Genomic DNA, 23,417 nt, shown 5'->3' on the forward strand with positions numbered 1-23,417 from the left:
TCCGGTGCATATGCTCTCAGTGTACATAAAAGAAAAATACATTTGTCAAGAATCATATTTAAATGTCGAAATTACAATAATTCAGTAAGGTCTGCAGGAAGTTTACAAGAGTACAGACTAATAAAAAACATGGCTTTTAAAAAAGTCAATCTGGAAATTGTCATAAATGCTAAGAAGCTACTCTGACAGAAATTAGAATATTTAAACTTCTTGTGGTCCAATCAAACATGAACACATATCGTATTGTCGAAGGCTTTCACGGCCGGAATCACTTGGGTGCTGTGTGGTTTCCGGGCTGTATGGCCGTGTTCTAGCAGCATTCTCTCCTGACGTTTCGCCTGCGTCTGTGGCTGGCATCTTCAGAGGATCTGATGTTGGGAAAGCAAGTGGAGTATATATATCTGTTGGAGTGTCCAGGGTGGGTGGGGAAACCTTGTCTGTGAGTAACAAAGGCGGCAACCAGGTCAATAGTTGAGGGCATCTGAATAGAAGTATGAGTAACAATGAAGACTATAGCCTGGGAGTAACCCTGTAGATAGCAAGGTCACTGGTGGGAGCATCTGAATAGAAGTATCCTGGCCTTTGTTTCTTTTGTCTATGGTCATCCTGTGTTTGTGTGGAGCTGGTTTGACACAGTCTTGACCCTAGTATTTTTCAACACTGGCAGCCAAGTTCTGTTCATTTTCAGAGTTTCTTCCTTCCTGTTAAAATTGTCCATGTGCTTATGGATTTCAATTGCTTCTCTGTGTAGTCTGACGTAGTGGCTTTCAGAGTGGTCCAGAATTTCTGTTTTTTCAAATAATATTCTATGTCCAGGTTGGTTTATCATGTGTTCTGCTATTGCTGATTTTTCTGGCTGAAATACTCACAGACAAGGTTTCCCCACCCACCCTGGACACTCCAACAGATATATACTCCACTTGCTTTCCCAACATCAGATCCTCTGAAGATGCCAGCCACAGACGCAGGCGAAACGTCAGGAGAGAATGCTGCTAGAACACGGCCATACAGCCCGGAAACCACACAGCACCCACATGAACACATATCAATGGCTGATTTAGTACTGAAGTCTCATCCATCTATTCGTAAAGGGATGATATGTTTTACGACATACTGAATTGTTATATTTTTCTTACTGAAGATATAGCCTTCAAGAAACTATTCTTATTTCAGAACAGTATCGCTGTATTTAGAGGTTATGATGAACTGCGATTTGTTTAAACCACAGTTTGGTCATTTCCACATGGTGGTTTGGCTGCGGTTTCTCTTCCTAACTATATCTGTTTTCCACCAAGCTTCCACATAGTATTATTTGATAACTATTGCTTTTCAGGATTCCCCCCTTCTCCCCCCTGCAAGGTTTCTCTGCTTTTTTCCAGACCACCTTTGTGATGAAGTTCCATGAAATAAACCACCTAACATGCTTTTTCTGGAGTATATAATGTATACTCTGCTTTTAAAGTGCTGTACACATCCCCATCATGCTTTACCTCCATCATTTTTTTCCAGACGTGCTGCTGTTTTCCCTGGCACCAGCCACCATTTTTTTAAAAATTCCACTTATGTTGCTAGATCCCTATATTGATGAAGAGAACAACCATACACTGTGTTTGGGAGGTGGCATGAATTTCATTTCAGTTTTAATGTTGTAACTAATAGTGTCAGCCCCTACGGCAGCCAGCACCACTGCAAGTAACATTTTTCCATGATCTGGCAATTTCCCTGGCAGCAACAGCTGTGTTCCTTCCTTTTTTCTTGTAGCCATGCGTTACTGTAGCCTTATTTGCTAATCAAACAAAGGGCACTGGGGGCACTACCCACAGTGAACGCTGAATGAAGTTCTTTTAAAAGGGCAGCATGTTGCCACCTTTGGCTGCAATGAAAGCACCAACAATGATAATAAAAACATTTCCAGAACGTTTGGAAGGGAAAGCCTGAGAAAATAACTGTGGAAAAGCAAAGAAACAGTGCCGTGAGGAAGCTCAGTTGTCGATGTGGTTATCTGGAAGGACGGTGGGAACCAAGAAAAGCAAGAATAGCAATTTTAAGTGCAAATAGCCCAAACTGTATAAACTCTGGCTACACTGTTAGACATGTTTATAGATACCAGTTTATCTACTGCATATGTTTAACTAGAATCCTCTGATGCTATCCCAAGCATTTTTATATTGCCCAGATACTGCATACTATGTATGCAGTTTGCTTATTGGTCAGCAGCGATAAATAGGTAGGAAAAGGATAGGGAAGCACAGACTACAAATTAAGTGTCTTTTCCTCCCTTATTCTTGGCTAAGGATCATTAATTAACATTCCCTATCCATTTTTGTCTTGGTGGTTCACTACATCCCTAAACATTTTTACTGTGGCTTCTACAACCTATTTTCACCCTTGTTTCTTGCCATTTCATCATATTACTTAATCCCATCCCACCCCCAAATAAAAAGCTTGGAAAGCAAACATCATTGTGGCCTGCTCACTCATTTGGCACTCTCTACTTTAATATAAGAAAGGGGCCTTTGGAACGGGGTGTTTTCTTTATGGGGAAGAATGTTTGGCCAAATGGGCAATGGCGGGTACGGGCAATATTCCTTTACCTCACAGGAAGGAACACTATTAAAAACTGAATGCAGCTGGAAAAGCAAGATTTTCTGTTATCCAATACTTGTCTCTGCAGGCAGGAAGCTAGAAGGGGCGACATTATTGAACAATCTGGGATTTCTGCATTCAGACATAGTGATGCTTAATACCAATGACAATAAACCAGAGCGCAAACTCTGACTTAAAAGTCCTGGATCTTAATATTTTTGCTGCATGCACACTTCTCTCTGGAGGCAGTTTTCTGTTGCACAGTAAATTCTTCATGTTCTAGCCACTTTGGGGCTCACACTGGAATATTACAAATGGAAGTGCCTCGTACTAGAAAGTGAGCTCCTCATGCACCAGGCTTCATATCCTCACTGGGGTTGTTGCCTGCCAGGACGAGCAGGGATTCAGGCAAATGGCTCTAAATGCCTAGCATGCCTCCATCCCCCTTCTTTTAAACATGTGGTGTGATTACAGGGTTGCCAGATCAAGACTGGTAATCAACCAGAGGGCTGGGTGAGGGATGTAAGATTGGGGGCAGGGGGGGGTGACTGCCAAAATTACCACCTCACTTCCAGGTAAACTACAGAGTTTCTGCCTATTTGTTGAGCTACCCATGATCATTTCCAGATTGTACATGAAAGTGATGTACTAAAAGAAGGGATGCTGGTCTAATTTTTTTTAAAAAACTGTCACTGCTCAGACAGGCAGCAAACAACAACAGCAATCATCAGGAGACCTAGAAACTCTAAGTATGGAACAAACTGAAGCCTGACCATCAGATATTATGGCTCCAACCTCCCATCCCCCATGATGCATAGCTGGCAAATTGGGAACAGCACACAGAAAACAGAGTGAGACTCACAGCTGAGCTGATCTTGGGCACAACTGCCCAGAATCTCCTGCTCTTTCTTCCTCCTATATCTGGCCACAATAATTGCTCCAGGTTAAGATCATGAGCAGGCATTCTTGTTCAAGGCACTTTAGGCTCACTAAAATAAGGTGACCAGCCGTCCCGATTTTCGCAGGACAATCACGCTATTGCGCTATGTGTCCTGTGTCCCGCCGGGCTTTGCCATTGTCCCGACTAGGCAATGTGCTCCTGCGGCCGCACTCCCCGTCAGGAAACAGGGAAGCAGGAAACAGAGCTTCCCTGTTTCCTGACTGGGGAGCACCGCCGCAAAAGGCAGTGTGTTCCTGCGGGTGCGCCCCCCCCCCCCGCTTTTCAATACTAAAAATCTGGTCACCTTACACTAAAAGAGTCTGGAACAATCCCAGCAGAAGGGCCTAGCACCAGAGTATGTGAGCTCTTCAGCAGAGGACTCATTTTGAAGCACCCGAAGAAAGTAATGTGTGGGGCAAAGGTAGAGGAACCAAGCCCAGACATTACAATAAACCGGACTTTATGCAAACCATGGACATAACAAGATGTTTTAATTCCACAAATCTCATTTAAGTCCACAAAAATTTCAGTTTCTCTCTTTATTTGACATTTTGATGAATCTACCCTCCTATCAAGGATTATGTAGGAGTTTATGTTCTGTATCTTCATCTCATGAGTGGGAGATGTAAGGTTACTATGGTGAGGAAGAGATAATCTATTTTCAATGTGTAGTCATTATATTTATGATTTTATTTAAGTTTGAGTACTGGAAAACATTTGGCTTTTGAAATTCAATATGAAAAATAAATTTTGTTTTTATTTAAATAAAGGCATTCATTTTTAATGAGACATTAGTTTATGTTTTTATGTTTCTTGTTGTTAACAAAGCTGACATATTTTAGATGGGGCTGTGTGCCAACCTGCACCAAATTTGGTAGAAAGTATTCAACAGGGCCCAAGCAAACTCATATTTGAGAGTCAGCATGGTGTCATGGTTAAGAGCAGTGAACTCTGATCTGCAGAAGATTCTGCAGAAGATTCACCACGTGAGCAATGGATTCTAATCTGGTGAACTGGATTTGTTTCCGCACACAAAGCGTGCTGAGTGAACTTGGGCTAGTCTGTCAGCCACACCTACCTCACAAGGTGTCTGTTGTGGGGAGAGAAAGGGAAAGGAGTTTGTATGCCATCTTGAGTCTTCTTACAGGAGAGGATGCAAACTCTTCTTCTATTCAAATGCAAACTCTTCTTCTATTCAATTTAATTTGTTTCACCTTCCATAATGGTGCGGGGAAGTGGCCTTTGTAGCACAGTGTTGTTCTAATTATGAATTACTGACTAAAATGATTATTTCGTAATTAGAAGCTAAGATCACTTAGCTTCTGTCATTTTTGCTTAAAATTTTCTTAACAAAAATAGCTTAAAATACAGACTTTAAAGATAGTTATTTATTTCTATCAAATTTTTATGCATAATCTAAAATCAGTTGTTATAAACTGCAATGGGAGCATAGGTAATAAAAATAATTTCACAGATTTAATGCAGAGGCATCTAGTAATGCTAAGAAGCTCTGTGGCACAGAGTGGTAAGCTGTAGTACTGCAGTCAAAGCCCTGCTCACAACCTGAGTTCAATCCCAACAGAAGTTGGTTTCAGGAAACTGGCTCAAGGTTAACACAGCCTTCCATTCTTCCGAGGTTGGTAAAATGAGTACCTATCTTGCTGGGGGTAAAGTGTCGATGATGGAGGAAGGCAATGGCAAACCACCCCATAAACCCCGTAGTCTGCCTAGCAAACGTTGTGATGTGATAGGTCTGGTGCTTGCATGATCTGGTGCTTGCATGATCTGGTGCTTTGTACTGTGTGTTTCTTTGTAGAATCAAGCAATGTCTACAGTGTCCCGAGGACCATTCTCTATCCTTAGACAGGATGGAAAATATCCACTAGACTATGTGTGAATACTGCAAGACTTCACAGTGAACATAATATGAGCAGTAAGACAAATCAAAGAAGTAGAATTTCAGTCACTCCATTTTTACATAGCAAGGAGTCTACTTCAGCACTAGGAAGTAATAGGAATCAAGAATTACATTGTCAGAAGGGATACAACAATGAGTGCTGAATATGGCTGTACTGTTCACAGCATGGAAATTTAATAAGCAGCAACTGTGCCATTACTAGTTAAGAAGCCTGCAAGTCAAATTTTGAGGAGAGAGCAAATAGTTTGCCTGTTTTCTGTGAAGTTACTAGGCAGAGAGATGTCATCTTCCCCAGGTTACACACCAGAAATGAATGGATTTCTCAGTGGCTAAGCTATATAGCAGGCTTGGATTCTACACATAGGAGAGCTCTTATTTCCTGGTTGGGTTGTCTTCTGCTGTCTCAGCCAATGTACCAATTTCTAAGAATCAGAACTATCATAACAATCATCATTTAGCACAAGAGTTTGGGAACTGTCAGTTTTGGCCACTGCTATAATAATGGCCAAACACGGAAGGCTTTACTAAGTTTTTAAAAATATATATGATAAACTAGAACTGATACCCTTATTGGTTCTTTACTACTTTTTTGTACAGCTGTAATAGGTTTGTATGTTATTGCTTAACATTTATGGAGGCTGTCACCATCAGCAAAAGATATTCTGTTCCCATCATCCTTCTGCATTATTCATCAACTGTAGCTATTTATTTGTGCTACACACGGGTAAGCATAAAAGTGTATATACTCCCACTAGAAGAGCAATTTCTGGAAGAAAATGCCTAGTATTTGACCCAGTGGTTCATTACAAAAAAGGGGGAGAAAACAGCAGTTTCATGAGCTGGGGGAAGGGGAAAGAAGCTTTGTGGCAATTCTGTATCCTCTTAACATTTTCTTGTAACTATACTGTTTTATAGATGAAACTGCCACAGCAAAAATGACAAATATAACACATAAAAGAACAAAAAGGAGCAATAAATCATAAGTGACACTGCAGCCTATTAAAATGCATTCAGCTGGTGTTGCAGAAAAGAGAACATTTTCCATTCATTTTCCATTCTGCCCTGCAGAATAGAACAAATCAGAATTTTTGAATTACCAGTGATACAAATGCTTGAAGTAGATATACTGGAAATAAGGTTTGTGACAAAAGAAGTGGTGGCAACTGATGGGGACTGTCAGTCAGAAGACCTTATCTGACCAGGCTGAGATACCAGATGTGATCATAGGAAAACAACTGCGATAGTAGGTAACTCTGCATTTTACACTACAGTTGTTTGCTGTGTGTGCCTTCAGCAAACATATAATGTGAATGACAGGTGTATAACTCTAACATAGTTGTTTAAATTAGATGGGAATAACATCTAGGTCAGGGGAGTCCAACTCTGGCCCTCCAGATGTTCATGGACTACGATTCCCATCAGCCCCTGCCAGCATAATGCTGTCAGGGGCTGCTGGGAATTGTAATCCATGAACATCTGGTGGGCCAGAGACGGACACCCCTGGTCTAGGTCATGACCCTGCCACATGTACACTGGATGCATCTTGCAGACTTTCTTTGTTTGGCATGAGATACAGCCATGTAACTGAGGCAAACAGGCATTTCAAGTGACCATGTTAAAACTGCTTCTTGTGATAGGGTCAGTGGCTTTCAGTAATGCTGAGCAGTCTGCAGTATTTTGTTTTAACCGAATCAGTCTGCCTAAATAACATCTACATTTACTTAAGAAAGATTCTGTAACATGAGATATATTTCCGGAGTGCAGTCACTTGTAAGAACAGTGTAAAACTGTTACTGCAAAAAATGAATAAAATAAAAATATTTTCAGGCTATTATATATGAATGTGCTAATCGATTCTGCTATCTTCAGCTAACCATTCTGCTGTTTATCAGAGAAAGCTGTATAGCTGGCTCAGCAACAATCCATGTGGTACTAATTTAGATCATGTTTCACTAAAGGTGCTTTGCGGCTACTGTACCTCTTGAAGCACAAAATTCACTTTTTAATATACAAGAGGGAAGCAGAACTGCAGACAGGAAAAGCAGCCTTGCATGGCAATGCAGACAGGGAATGGGAAACACATATGGTCTGGAGCAGCCCTGTGGGGGGATCTTCCATCTGGCACAGGACTTGTTCCTCACGAACAGAAAATGTTCTCTAGGTAAAGATTTCTTTTGCTGATTTGCAGACCATTACCTTTACTTTAAAAACCCACCAAGCCAGATATCCAGTGCCAGACCAATGCTAGAACCATTTGCTCCCTGCTGCCTCCCAAGTTCTAGGGTCTGGCATGATACATGATGATTTTTTTAAATACAGAGATCCATCAAGCAACCTGAAGAAGGAACCGGTTTCTCTGCCTTACCACAAAGAACAAACAGTGACTCTTCCATGCAGATTATTTCCTTTAAATCACAAACATCTCTGCTTCTAACATTCTTCTTTATTAGTAATCTTTTCTTTATGATTCCAAGCTATTCTTCTGTGGACACTCACTGTTTTCTTATTCCTCATCTATTTCAAAAAATTTCTAAAATATGCAACAGAGAGAGTTCCCAGATTTGTTGCTGGATGGTAGCTGAACCAACCATTTTATTGCTTTGATTTGTTCACTGAATAGCAGTTTTATAGGTAATTTCATAAGTTCAGGTTTAGAAATCATCACTTTTCACCAAACTACACTAATCTAACAAGTTTTCTGAAGAGAAATTCTTCTCATCTCAGCAGAACAAGAACACCTCACCAAATTCCATAATTTGTAGGACTGATTATCTCCATATACTAAATATTTGCAATCCCTCCCTACCATCTCCATATTAACATCTGAATTTTCCTCATGTTATTTGGCTAGCAATTTCGAAGGTGTCATTAAAACCAAGGGGCAAGTGTATGTTCTTGTATTGTGGTGAAACACAATTTATATTCACGGAACCAGGAATGTTGCATAGTAATCCATCAGCCACAATTTCCAATATGGATATTGCATGTGGGGCCCCCGCAAAACTTGTGTGGGGAATCCCATCTTACCCATTATTGAGCCATCTGAGGACAACCCCACAGTCCCAATCCCAGCAGGTGAGCCCAAGTCCACTGATGCAGCCATCCCCACCATTGTGGCTCCAGGCCCCCTTCACCTACTTAAGCCCACTGTCACTGTGATCAACTAAGTCAACTCTGCTTAGCCTGAAGGACATCCCTTATGGTGATAGGCTGATCTGGTTACCTGGATCCATGCCACAGTACCATCAAGACTAGACTACTGCAATGCATTGTACATCAGTCATCCCTCAAAATCAATCAGGAAACATCAGATGGTGAAGAATGCTGCAGCTCAACTAACATTGGCAGCTAGATGGCACATGTATATTACTCTCACCCTGTAGCCACTTCACTGGTTGCCCATCGGGTACAGGGCTAAGGTATCAGAGGTCACACATAAAGCCCTTTGTGGCCTTGGACCCTCATATCTGGAAGACCACCTCTCCCCTTATGTCCTGCCATGACAGCTTCTCTCATTGGAGCAGGGTCTTCTGAGCTTCACTTCACTCAATGGAACAGGCAGAACAGGTGTCAATCTGCAAATGGGCAAAATCAACCTCTGCGTGTACATGTGTGTTCTCTGTTCTGCCCCCCCCCCCTTGTGGAAGTGCCTGCCCTAGGTCAGAAGGTTCCACTCTTCTGGCTTTTCTCATACAATGCAAAACTGAATTATTAAAGAGGGCTTTTCTACACAGGGAACAGACTTGGGCAGTACTAAATGATTCACAAAGTTACTCAGAAAAATTATTAGGGACTATGGTTTATACTACTGCATAGAGCTTATTGAAACTAGGATCCTACTATGGAATTTTATATCATATAATGTGTCTTGTTAATACATATGGGTTTGCTTCAGTTCTGATTTTAGACTTCTGGTTGGATCTGCAACCCTAATTTATTGCATTGCTCGCTGAATGTCCCATCTGATGATTATATTGACTCACTCTGTGTAATCCACCTTGAGTCCAAGTTAGAAAGGTGAACTATAAATATTTTAAATAAATAAATATCTGAGGAATACGCATGTAATAAAATATTACCTTTTTAAAATGTTGTGTATGTTGAAATGATATATTATACTCACTAAATTCAAACTAGTAATGTAAAAAGTATCTATGCCCCCCCAAATATATTAGGTGCAGAAAAGCTAGGGAAGGAAAAATAATTTATGGCATTAATTTGAAAGGGCTCACCCCAAAGCTCAAATACACAATGAAACATGCTATGGAATGCTCTTACACACATGATTACAGGAATTCAAATTTTTTGGCATCCAGCACATCGCTGCAATAAGGTGAACATACTACAAGCAACAAATACAAGGATGTGGAGGGCAAACAAGCCATATGGAAATGGGTATGACGACTTTTCTATATTTGAGTGTCTGACCTGTTAGTTGGTCGTCGCCTGCAGCTGGGGCGATGCGTATGTATGGTGTTGTAAGCTGAGTCACGATTATCGCAGCTAAGGCAAAGGAAGATTTCCAGGTCAGCATGCATGAGGGAAAAAAAAGCCAGACTGAAGCTAAGCTAGCAAGAAACAATTTGTTCAAATGTTATTGTTTCAACTGCTTACAAACAGAGAGAGAGAGAGAGAGAGAGAGAGAGAGAGAGAGAGAGAGAGAGAGGTTAAGCTGATGTACACTTCTAAATTGATTCTTCCATTCAGTCATTTAAATAAATATACAAGTAGATAAGAGTTAATGGAGAGTTAATGTGAATTAGGCTATACATATAGTGAGCTGGGAGCCATTTCTATGACCATGGGTGCTGGAAAAAAAATGTAATAACCGTCACAGATATAGCTGCTGGCTGTTCATGAGCCCATAGTCCAGTTCTTATCAACCTTTGTATACCTGGTTGTATATTCTGCACATGACTGAATGGAAGGTTTGAACCAGCCCTCAGTTATGTTGAAATACTTTTCAGCTCCGTAAGAAAATTTGCTCCAATGAAGAAAATGAACAAAAAAACCCCTCTGAACATTCTAAACACATTGAGTAAAATATCACATTAGATATGTGGGTTGAAAAATAATAATTTCAAGAATGTGCAGGCAGCGCTCCTAAAACATGAGCAGAATCATGTCTACTGCTGCGTAAACTTCGGCTATTTCAGTCATGCTTATCTCACAATTTCAGAGAGAAAACACTGGTGTTAACTTTCTTTTGTAAAATATCCCAACAAATTTTCCTTTTTAAAGTGAAGATATTTTATAGATGACTTTAAGTCCAATCCCCAAACATTTTCCCCTGACACACTAAACTAGGATTCTGAGCTATTTTCCACGTGGACCTTGAAAGGTAGAGGATAAGTCCCCTGCCAGTCAGTCTCAACTGTAACCATAGATGAAAACTATCCGGTAAGAAATCACTCATATGTTAACTGGCCCTTAAAGCTTTGGGAAACTTTGCAGTGCTTTGTAGTTATTTTTACAAATTCCCCCTTTTAACAGCAGTTCCATAAAGAAGGTATTTATTAAGTTATTAAATATGTGGAATGCATTATGTTCACAAAATATATATTAAAATGTTTAAGAGGTCAGACCTAGCATGCCATTTAAAGAAAATGGAGCAATGAAAAGGCAAAAATAAAATAATAAAATAAAATAAAATACACAAACCACACAACGCAACCTACAAATTATGGGAAGGAATCATAGGGAAGCTTGCAGATTTACATAGAACAGCCTGGGCACAGTTAGATATGTGGCAATGAGCAAGGAAAGGAGATTACCCACCATCTGCAGACAATTAAGCTCAAAACTGCTGCTGCATAATATTTTGAAATATCTCTATGCAACACTGAAACACTCTGTTGTTAGGAGCTGTTACAGTACTGTTGCTACACTATTTAAAATAGGGATAATAACCCCTTTCTTCTATAACGGCAAAATTTCTAGTCTTGCAAACTTAAAACAATAGACACCGTCTATTGTGGTCTGAGAAAAGGAATTGAAATAGGTGAAATAGAAAAATTGGAAATCTGGGTGGAAAAATGAATACCGGATAAATTTAGCATCACCAACAAAGTTAACTGCTAGTTCTTTTTAAATTATGCAAGAGAAATGCTTATACACCATCATGGACCACACAGTGCCCTAATGCCACAAATCTGTATGTTATAACTCTAGAGTATTGTGATATGGGATATTCTTGATAGCATATGATAGGGCTGTTGATAGCCACCAAGGGTCCCAAGACCTGCCTCCCATATGATCCTGATCCAAACCGTGTGTCTAATTTTGTAATTTTATATGTGCATGCACATACATATTTGTACCAATATAAGACAGAGAAGAAGAAGAGGAGTTTGTATTTATATCCCATTTTCTCTCCTGTAGGAGATTCAAAGGGCCTTACAATCTCCCTCCCCCCTCCCCACAACAAACATCCCGTGAGGTGGGTGAGGCTAAGAGAGCTCAGAAGAACTGTAACTAGCTAGCCCAAGATCACCCAGCTGGCACGTGTTGGAGTGTACAAGCTAATCTAGTTTCCCAGATAAGCCTCCACAGCTCAAGTGGCAGAACGGGGAACCAAACCCGGTTCTCCAGATTAGAATGTACCTGCTCTTAACCACTACGCCACTGCTACTCCTTATTACATTTGATGAAGTGGGATGTAGTTCACAAAAACTTCATACCATAATAAATCTTCAGTAAGTTAATCAGTAGGAAATCTATTTAAGTTTGAAAGCAGAGCTGAGTCTCTGCACAGCATAATTCTATATTTGGATGCTTGAAGAATAAGTTCATACCTGTATGTAAGAGAACTCTACGCTGAATAGGAAAGACAGAGTAAAGGACTTGATCTATCTAACGGTGTAATCTTAGTGGAGTTATTTCAATCTAAGTCAATCTTAGTAGTAAATCTGCACGGGATTGTATTGTAAGGAGGATGGAGAGAGATTTTAGAAAACATATCCAGCCCTCATTGTAGAGAAAGAGAGATAGAACTGACCAGAAGGAAGGAACCCCTGAGAACAGAATTCTGGGTAACAAAGGCACAGCAAGAAGAGTGGACAAAGGTAAGGTCAAAGAGAATACTATCTACCCCTATACTAATCCTCTACTACTCTCCTCTGAAGCTCGAAGTTTACTCTTGTACCTTTAGCTAGTACAAAAACAGGATCAAATGTATTATGTGGTGATTCTGGATGAGAAGTACTGGTATATTGGAATTGAGTTTACTGACATATTTTCTAAAAAGACTGTGTCAGATAACAAGAACCTTAACGCCCACACAGCAAAGCGGCATTTACAAAAGGACATTTCAACAGCAACCACTCATCATATGAATAGTGTTTAAAATGTAATTAAATCTAATTAATAGGGTAGAGGGGAGACTGAGTTCTGTCTTCTCTTCCACGCATGTAAAACTAAAGCAGATTAACATTCTGTAACCATGCATGCAAACGGATGTGGGGGGGGGGGGGAGCATCCTTTCACTCTTTGATACACCTCTTCCTTCTATTTATAACATTAATAAAGTTGTGCTGGTGTTCTGCTATTAAATACTTCTAAACTGCAAGCCAGGATAGGGATGAGGAGTTGAGACCAAGGCTTGGATTAGAAAGGGGGCAAGAGAAATGAAGGCATATCATGAACAGCAGAGAGCAAAATGGATAAAAGTGTGGAAAAGAAGAATTAAGGAAAGAGGATAAGTTGTTTTATTTTCTGCAATAGATTAACAGGGAAAATGTTGCTGAGCAAACAGAACTATGGAGTTGGGTAGAAGGAAAAAGAAGATGGAAATAAGACTGCTAGAAATGACAACTTTGTTTGAAGGCTGCAGCCTCAAAATCACTGTAGAAGCCATGAGCTGTGCTGCCGTTTTTTTTCTTGCTTGGTTGATGAATTCAGCAGGGTTTGCAAGTGTTTGCCTCCTAATAGTAAATTACGTAGAAAGGCTCCATAAGCAGAAAGCAGAGGCTCCATAAGCAGTAAATTACGTAGAAAGGCTCCATAAGCAGAAAGCAGAGAAACTGTAATTTCCTGTACTGTGCCTTCCCTGTACGCCAGTGGTGGGATTCAGCAGGTTCGCACCACTTTGGCAGAACTGGTTGTTGTAAATTATTTGAATCCCACCACTAGGGTGTGGAATGCACATTTCTCAAGGTAAAGCTACAAAACTTTCAGAACATCCTCAGGAGAATCTCTTGATGACAGCAGACAGGTTTGGTAAACTTTGCTTCAGGGGGAAGTGGGAGATGGGCCCTACCCTTTTGGGGGCCCATAACATTCAACTCCCAGAAGCAAAGTTTACTAAACCTGGATGGTGTCATCAGAAACTCTCCTGAAGATGCCCTGAAAGTTTTGTGGCTTTACCTTGAGAAATGTGCACCCCACAGCCCTCCCCTAGAAATTTCCCATTGTCTACAATGGAGCCACTTCAGAGCCCAGAATCTCCCAGCTTGCTAGTCTTCCCACCATAGAACTTTAAGAGGCTTACTGTGTTTCACCGCCACTCCTACACATGAAGTCTGCTCAGACACTGGACACTGTGTAATAGACTTCTCTCTGGCCGTTTCCGCACGGCCAAAAGCAGCGACGCGATGACGTCGCAAATTGCGACGCATCCCAAAAAAAGCGTTCACACAGACAGGCGGAGCTGCGGGCGTCCGCAGCCCCGCAGAAATGTGACGGTTCGCACGGAAGCGCTGCGGAAGCGGCGTCTCGCGATGTTGCGCCTGCGCACTTGCGAAGCCGTGCAGGCCCGACGCCATTTTTGACGACAGCTCCGTGGCGGCTGTTCGCACGAGTGCGGCGTCGATGCGTCACATGGGGAAAAAGAGTGGTTTTAAGCGTTTTCTGAATACACCGTCTTCGCGCCGGTTTAGCGTTTTCGCGACGGCGCGACTGCGCACCTCCGCCGCTGCGCGTGCGAACGCTCTCGCTCTGACGCTTCTTTTTCCGTTGCGACGACGTCATATTTTGCCCGTGCGGAAACGGCCTCTGTGATATACCTCTGAAGATGCCAGCCACAAATGCAGGCAACTTGATAAGAACAAGATGTACCAGACCATGGCCACACAGCCTGAAAAAACCCTACAGAAGCTCCACCTCTTAAAATCAAGCCATTCTGCAACACACTTGCAGTCTGAGGCCTGATTCAGTAATGACGCTGAATTGGACGCCATTGATTTGGATAGCTCCAAATCAAATGCCATTGATTTGGATCTGGCTCAGTCTGAATCTGACCTAATCAATGATTCGAATCACCAACAGTACCCACCACCAGAACCGGTTGTCAAATTATTTGAATCCCACCACTGCCTGAACCCCCAGCAGTTGCACAGAAGAACTGCATTAGAATCTGAAAGCAGTGTGACACTGAGCCCAGATGACTTGGGGCCATGGAATTTTGTCCCTCTCATCCAGCATTTGGCTGTTAAGGTAGAGAATTACTTTTATGATCAAAGGATGTTTTGGCAAAAAAGCTGTGCAGAAATCCTTCCCAAAATACCTTTTTAAAGGTCCTCAGGATGGCTTATTTGTGCTGTGCAGAATGCACCACTGAGTGTGGTAAAAGGTCCACATTAGGCTTGATGATTCGGTAAACCCGAATCATAGAAAAAACAGAAAAAAGCCATCGGATTTTTTCAGTTTTTTATATTACCATTTTTCTAAAAAGATGTATTCAAAAAGCTGAATACACCTGGGGCCAAAAAAAGCTGAATAATGTTAGCTTTTTCAATCTCCGTTCCCCCCCACCCTCATGGTTTCCCAAGCCAGCAAGGTGGGGGAGAGGAAGAGAAAGATCTCCATGCTACATGGAGCAAGCAGAGCATGACATGGAGAATCTGTCCCCCACTGATGCTTTGCAAGCCTTCTGGAGCTTGAAAAGTATGGGCAGGAGAACGGACAGTCAGATCCTCTATGAAGTGCTGAGCAAACTCAATGCCTAGGGCTTGGGAAATGGCGGGGGACACTGAAAAATTTTGGGTTTGGATTTTTTAACCCAAATATTTTTAGTAACAGCGGAATAAAACTGTTGGCTTTGTTTGGCTTTACCAAAATTTTCTGGGTTAAAAAAACCCTGAACCTGAAATGTAATGATTTATCAGTGCACGTTTCTAGTCCAGATACGAATGACTGTTGGCTTTTGGTATGCATCAACATAATGTCTGAAAAGGGCTAGACGAGGAACAGAAGTGGTAGATTATTTTTCTGTTTTCCACTTCTAGACAGAGCTTCTCTTCATCTTTTTTCCATTTGGGAAATAAAATAATATTCAACTCCTTTCTTCTGTACTGTAAATCAACAGCATTTCTGTTAGCCAAGTCAAGAGCTCCTGGATGCTGTGAAGGAGCAGAGGTCAAAAGCTACCTGCTTTATAGCTGTGGCATACATTTGATTTGATCCTTTATAGAAACAAAAGAAATGTTACATAGTCGTATGCCTCTATACGACTGGTCATAAATCTTCCCAGACATTCATCCTACTTTTAATGATTCCTAGAAGGAGTATAACAGACAGGCAGCTCCAAGTTTTGGTGTGTGCGCACACGCGTGTGTGTGTGCACACACGCACCATAAAGTCACAGCTGACTTACAGCGACTCTATAGGGTTTTCAAAGCAAGAAACATTTGAAGGAGGTTTGCCATTGCCTGCCTCTACATCATAACCCTGGTATTTCTTAAAGGCTGCCCATCCAAATACAAGCCATGGCCGACCCTGCTTAACTTTGTAGATATGACAGAATCAGGCTAGCTTGGGGCTATCCTGGTCAGGGTGGAGCTGCAAGTACGTAATTGGAAATCACATGACTTAGAGTCATGTAATAGGAAAAGCAGAATCAGAGTTATAATTTCACTAGGGCCAGAGTCAGGAGGACTGCAGACCAAGAGAACCAAGGAAAGAAAAAAACAAGCTAAGTGCCAAGAAGGTACCACAGTGGGGAACAGGACAAAGTTTAAAGCCATAGGGAAATCCTTTCCATCGCTTGAAGCATTTTGCCCTGTTGTCCTGCTGTTCCTCTCAGTGTAGGGAGATAAGGGCAGAAAAAAGGGTGGCTATCCATAACCATCTGGGGGTTTTGATCCATAGACTGAACATAAGAACATAAGAACTAGCCTGCTGGATCAGACCAGAGTCCATCTAGTCCAGCATTCTGCTACTCGCAGTGGCCCACCAGGTGCCTTTGGGAGCTCACATGCAGGATGTGAAAGCAATGGCCTGCTGCTGCTGCTGCTGCTGCTCCTGAGCACCTGGGCAAGCAATGGCCTGCTGCTGCTCCTGAGCACCTGAAGATCTATGCCCTAACTTGTGTGGTTTTGGCAAAACCACAACTCATTAACTGAAAATTATGCACACGTTGATCCAAACACATATCCCACTGTACTGATCAACACAATGCAACTGGATATTTGCACCTTTTATTTCTCTGGAATGATTTAGGATTATGAAAGGGGAACTCTGTGAGTGTGTCTGTGTGCATGTGGTTACGGATTTTCATATAAAACTCATCATTTGGAAATACAAGCTCTTCTGATCAGCAGATACAAGATTACACTTATATTTCTCCCATATGGAATGCACAAAATTCATGCTTGAATGTTACATAAATGCAAAAGCATGAAGCATGACACACTCATACTAGTTTTAACACTTTCTAGGATGTCTAAAGCCATGAGTAATTGGAAGGTTTTTACTAAGTAGCAGTCTGTGTTGAATATTTCTACTTTGGTACTTTGGTAAGCTAAGAACGTGTTATTAGACTATAGGAATGAGAGGCCAAGCAGGCTTAGTCATATTATTTTGCAGAATGGGGGTTTTATGAGAAACACTCAATGTCTTCAAGTTAAGGAGAAAATAGTCATTTAGCCATTCAATCATGTCAGGGAATCTGTTCATGGCAACAAGGGTCACTATTCATGATGCATCTGCCAGCACCAGGTTGGGAAATACCTTTAGACTTTGTGGGTGGAGTCTTAACAGGGTGGAGTTTGGGGAGAGGAGGGACTTCAGTGGAATATAATGCCATACAGTCCACCTTCCAAAGTGGCCATTTCTTCAGGTAACTGTCCCCTGGAGATCAGTGGTAATCGTGGCAGATTTCCAGCCACAATCTAGAGGTTGGCACTCCCATTAATACAATGTCTCAGAGGTCCTGTCTTCTGGCTTATTTAGAGTTAGTCTTCATGCTTCAGTGTCAAAAGCCTGATCATACATTGCAAGGCCCACATGAGAGCTGATGCAAAGAAGCAGATGTTCAATGAACAATTTGTGTCTCCCAGAATCGCATGTGTACTTTTCTCCCTGTGGCCAAAATGTGCATTGAACCACATAAGTAACACGAGTTCACAAATGGAACCAATAAAATTCCCATGGCGCAGGAAAAAACAGCGTGGGCGGGGGGGGGGGGAGCTGAAGCTGTTTTTCCCTATGAACTACAGTCATGAAGAGAAAAGGGTACATGTAACTCTAGAAGGCAAAACTGGCTAGGTGAGTCTTTGTAATATGTAAACAAGCTCTTAGGGAGTGCACAAAATATATTTATATCTACCATATCTGTACATGTAAATAAAAAAAACAAGAGGCAAGAGATTTTGAAGACGCATTTTTTATGTGTGTGTGTGGGAAATTGTTACATACGTAAATAGTTACTCTGTGTATTTTGAGGTCAAATTACTTAGATTGTGTAAGTTACAATGCACTTTAAACTAGAACTTTTTACAAGTGCATGCAACTTCTGGTACAGATCATGCAAAGTGTCTGGCGACATGCAGAGTGCATTGGACTGCAAAGGTCTCCATTCCTCAAAGGGAGACAGATGTGAGGCAATGACACTGAATTTATCAACTGTAATAGAAAACTTAAAAAAATTACACATTAAAATAAACACATTCTAATCATTGGCTTGCTTTAATTAACATCATTGACCTTGTTCAGCTTTACATGATAAACACCCCTTTCAACTTGGCGTCACTTGCGAACCAGAAAGCAAGATAAGCTGTTACTAGTGCTTGCGTAAACAAACCTCTGCTGGAGAACTATCTGAGGCAATTGCTTCATTTTTTTTAAAAAAAAAATTAACGGAGAGGCTAGCAGTTAATTTAGTAACTGAGATTGCCAAGCACTCGTGTTCAAAAAAGACAGAGAAATGTTCATATCAGAAACTGAAACTGAAAACTTGGCTGCTTAATGGAAAGTGGAATCAATAATTAAATACATCATCTGTTAGGAGGAAAGAGAGCTTTTAGATGTAGTCAGGAGGTTTAGGATATTAGTCCTGCTACAACCTATTTGTCCAAGCAACTTAATTTGCTATTTAACATCCACTATCATGAATGATAACATTTTTCTGCTGCAATCTGGATTCTAGTACTTCTGACTATTGACATACTCAAAGAACATACCTTAACAGTAACTGAAGCTTCAGTTAGCTAGCAAGTATTGGCATTCAACGTGCCAATTTAAGTTTATGCGCTTCACTTCCCCTCTTTTAAAAGTAATATATTATCAACTGTTGTGGTTTAAAGTGAACCAATATAGCATATCCTACCAACAAATACCAGGTATGTTATTATATTTTAGCAGTTATGTTAATCAGTGTATCATACATGTTTTATAAAGGCTATAGTAGCTTCAAAATAATCATTCACAGAACAATCCCTAGAAACTTCTCAATTTTTTTCATCCTTCACACAACTTGGAAGGCAGTTTCTCATAAATCTGTTTCTTTTTTCTTTCCAGTTTCTCATAAGTCTCTCTCTGAGAACACTATTTCTCAGAAATTCTACACTCGCTAATATGCTTTCACAATATCCAAATAACTGGCATATGTTCAAAACAGAAGCTGCATCTCTTTCTCACCCTTCCTCCAAAAAGCTACTTTGAAGTCATCTGTTGCTATGGCAGCTCCTTCAATGCAGGAAATACCCTCTTGTTTCCAAAATGAAACAAATTTAAAAAAAAAGTTCAGCTAATCAAACAGGGGGAAAATACTTTCTAAAGATTTAAAATAAGAGACTACTGAGTGATACTGCTAAATTAAATATTTTAGGATAAATTAGACAAAACTTGTTTTTTTTAAAGTACTGTTCATCTTTTTAAAAGGGCAGATTACAAAGTGAACAAAATTCCCCATAAATTCCCGATGATCAGGAACACCACACTAATTGGTAAAATACCTTTTAAATTGTGATAAGTATTCTTCAGAGGTATGCTTAGTTCTTTACAAGCAAAATAATTGTCAGAATGTAGGCCAAAGGACTGTTATCAAATCATCACAAGATTACATAGAAAAAATATTTAAACTACAATCAACTACACTGTTCTTGAAAATAATATCACCATGCTTGTGTGACTATTCTATATGATACATTAGTAAATAAAACAAGCGGGAATCCACAAGTATTTTATCTTATTTCTTTTTTCCATTCCCTGGAAGCCCCCACAGCCTCCCGTTTACTGCTTTCTTCTCTCCTTCCCACCCAACAGTGAACATGCCTTTCTCTGTCCCTCTGTTTCCTCTCCACACCAGCAAAACTTTGGCCTAGTTGTGTGGTGCCAGTGACTGGGACAGGCCCACTTACATAGTAGGGAATGTTCAAGGACTGGTGGGGTAATATTTTCTCTTTCCCTCCTCCTGGCAATTGCCATTTCCTCTCTCCTTTCCGTGCCTCATTATCTCCTCAGCCATTACCAACTTACCTTTTATATGCCTCTCAACTACAACTATATTTATGGGGTGTTGAATGGTTTCTGGGCTATATGGCCATGTTCTAGCAGCATTTTCTCCTGACGTTTTGCCTACATCTGTGGCTGGCATCTTCAGAGGATCGGATGGTTCAGAGAATCTGATGATCTACCATCAGATACTCTGAACATGCCAGACACAAATGCAGGCGAAACATCAGGAGAAAATGCTGCTGGAACATGGCCATATTGCCCGGAAACCACACAACACCCCAGTGATTCTGGCCATGAAAGCCTTCGACAAGCTATATTTATTATTTATGTATTTCATTTACACCTGACCTTTATCCACAATAGGTACCTATCCACAACAGGTAATGAAGAAGTGGTTGAGTCACTCATTGGGTGGCAACAAGTCACACTGTCGTTGCTGTCATGCCTAGGGTTGCCAATTTCCAGATGGGACCTGGAGATATCCCAGAATTACAACTGATTTTGCAATTACAGAGATCTGTCTCTCTGAAGAAAATGGCTGCTTTGGAAGGTGATCTCTACGGCATTATCTTCAGCTGAGGTCCCTGCTAGACAGGTCTGGCCTTGATACGTCCTTCCTCAAAGGCCAAAAGGAGCCACGGAACGGATCTTGCCCCTCCCTCTGCCTTTTACTCACTGAAACCAAGTCGGGAATGGTGTTATTGCCTAACAAAAGCCATGGAGGAATCAATTTGTTGACGCTACAGATGCTCCTTGTATCATTTTTTTAAAACCACCAATGCATGTTTTAGAGTACACATGGTTCTGTCTTGCCCATTAACTGGCCAACTACTGGTCATGTGTGTGTAAGCAAAGTTGTAGCTGATTTACAGCAACCAGAAAGGTTTTCAAAGCAAGAGATTATTTGCCATTTCCTTCCTCTGCATAGCAACCCTAATATTCCTTGAAGGACTCCCATATCCCATCCATATCCTATGCCTTGCTTCCAAGATCTGACAAAATCAGGCTAGTCTAGGCTATCCAAGTCAGGTCTTAAGTATCCTTAAATTTGGCTGAGGTTGCTATTACAGTATGAAACTGGGGACCCACAAAACTGGTGGTGGAGGGATCCCTTCACCCTCTTAACATTAATCTGCCCGGTCAGTGCCAATGACCCATCATGGCTCCTGCTTTGAATTAAATTTAAATTAAAGATAAGAGGAGGAAGGGACGCCAGCAGAGGTATTATAACTCTTGCTTCCTTACTGTCACAGCTGCTACCACAAGCCTGGTGTGGTTCCCAGCCTTCACCACCAGGCCACAACACTCCTATACCGACCCCCACAGCACTGATGACTATGAGCTCTACTGGACTCTACTGACAGGCTTACTGTGACTCCCAAAGCCCCTCCACCCTGACACCTGATGCCAGTGATGTTGACACATCTTCCAGTTTCATCTGCTGTGCTACCCCTAATATCACAGCTGAGCCTCTGAAAGACAACACTTTTCTTGGGGGGGATTTAACAACCCCAATTTTTTTTAAGGCTTCAAGATATTCCTGTGAGCTGGGGAAGGGGGGGTTAAATTTGGAGAAAAGTCTCTTCAGTGTGGGTTAGTACCATGGATTTAGATATCAACAGATTGGCCCACACTTCAGATATACATTTACAGATGATGAGTACATCTTAAGTCAGCAAAATAGTTTGAGAAATGCTGATAGTGATCCAAGAAAATTTCTTTGGCTACAATCCAGACCCTCATGGTTAGATCTGAGAGCCAAATTAGGCTTTTGAGTAATTAGTCTTACAATATTCCAGTAACACTATCTAAGAAGCCAGTTATGAAACTTTGGGGACTTTCAAAACTGGTTTGAAACACACTACTGGGAGCTGTATATTAGTAAGTCTTGACACATCCCTAAACAGGCTCCCAGGACCATTGCCGGATAGATATCAAGTTGTAAAAACTCATTTACAACAAATATTATAAACCATCTGTTTCTGATAAAAACAGGAAGAGACTCAGCATTCTTCTGAAAATACTAAGCTTCCTTTAAGAAATTAAACTTCTTTTAAGAAACTGAACTTCATTAAACGTGTTTATCAGTCATGTCAAGAATAATATAGCATTTTTAAAAACTGCAATGAATCTCACTGTAAAAAAAGGAAAGCGAACAGTTTACATAAGCATGGCCAATCAGGCAAGAAAATCAATCTCAAAATGTTCACTTTGGTTTTTAGGAAATAACTACTGTGGATGTCTTTCTGTGGAATGAAACGATTATCCACATTTGGCCTGCAGATGATGTACTTAAGAGGAAGCTGTTAAGTAGATTTTGAAACTGTGATGGAGCAATGTGGGAGAGGAGTTGCCTTAAAGGTATATAGCCAGTTAGTGCTTTGAGAATAAAAAACCAGATCTAATATAAAACCCTATATTTTGTTATTATTTAAAATACACTTTCAGTCACATTTGGAAATCTACAGGAAGCCACTGGAAGTCTACAGGAAGCCACTGGTACATTGGTATAATTTGTTCCCAGTACTAAGTTTATATATTAGGTGAAGCTTCTGAATTATCCTCACACAAAATGTATTACACTAGATTTAAGGTTAAGAAGTCATCAGGTCACTAGGAATCTCATATTGCCAACAACAGCCTGTTTGTGTCAGAATGAAAATCTACAGTAACTTCATTCCAACCTAGAGTGATCAACAAGAAGCACAGAGGACAGCTATTATTCCTTGAACCAATTGACCTGAGTTATCCATTTAAAAACTCTATTGCATTTTTCTTTTAAAAATAATTAAAATATAGTCACTTTAGAAAGTTCCCTCTCACAATTTTTGTACTGAAGGTGAGAGTATGTGCTATTATTGGCTGTTCCACTAGCTTAAAAAAAATAATGCTGTATTTTAAAATTGCTAAAACATGTAGTATGGAATCATGCAAAAACAATCAGGAAAATAAGGACTGTTTGTGCAGAAAGCTAAAAATGTTAATAATAAAACTATGATTTTGGAGGATTTTACGTCTATTCAGCAACATAATATTCTGATATACAGGTCAATAGATTTAAGTTCAGGAAGCAAGACACAAATGAAACATACCTTTTGTGGCGACTCTGACGCAGTCAATTTTTGTTTCCTGTGTTAGATAAATAAAGAATATGTTATTTGTATGTTTGCATCCAGCAAAAATAAAGTAAGACACTGTTTCCATTTATTGTTCTGCAAGGTTATTTTAAAAAGACCTACATCTCATTCCTAAGTTTCTCCTGTACTGCTTCAACAACATTTTCCTGCCATGGACAACTGA

General features: G+C 40.6%; 1 protein-coding gene across 15 annotated transcripts in view; it reads right to left on the minus strand.

Moving 5' to 3' along the window:
* The window catches only part of PTPRM (protein tyrosine phosphatase receptor type M), a 539,592-nt gene that overhangs the window by 186,011 nt on the left and 330,164 nt on the right, over positions 1–23,417 (minus strand). For 9 of the 15 annotated variants that reach the window (XM_048507337.1, XM_048507335.1, XM_048507333.1 and 6 more), the window contains exons 13-14: positions 23,210–23,246; positions 9,873–9,947 (exon numbers count right to left, since the gene is read on the minus strand). In XM_048507337.1, coding sequence (XP_048363294.1) covers positions 9,873–9,947; positions 23,210–23,246 — 112 coding nt within the window. The remainder of the gene's footprint in view (positions 1–9,872; positions 9,948–23,209; positions 23,247–23,417) is intronic. The other 6 variants (XM_048507340.1, XM_048507346.1, XM_048507345.1 and 3 more) reach the window with 1 other exon arrangement.

The sequence above is a fragment of the Sphaerodactylus townsendi genome, linkage group LG09, assembly GCF_021028975.2.
Source record: "Sphaerodactylus townsendi isolate TG3544 linkage group LG09, MPM_Stown_v2.3, whole genome shotgun sequence".
NCBI lineage: Eukaryota > Metazoa > Chordata > Lepidosauria > Squamata > Sphaerodactylidae > Sphaerodactylus > Sphaerodactylus townsendi.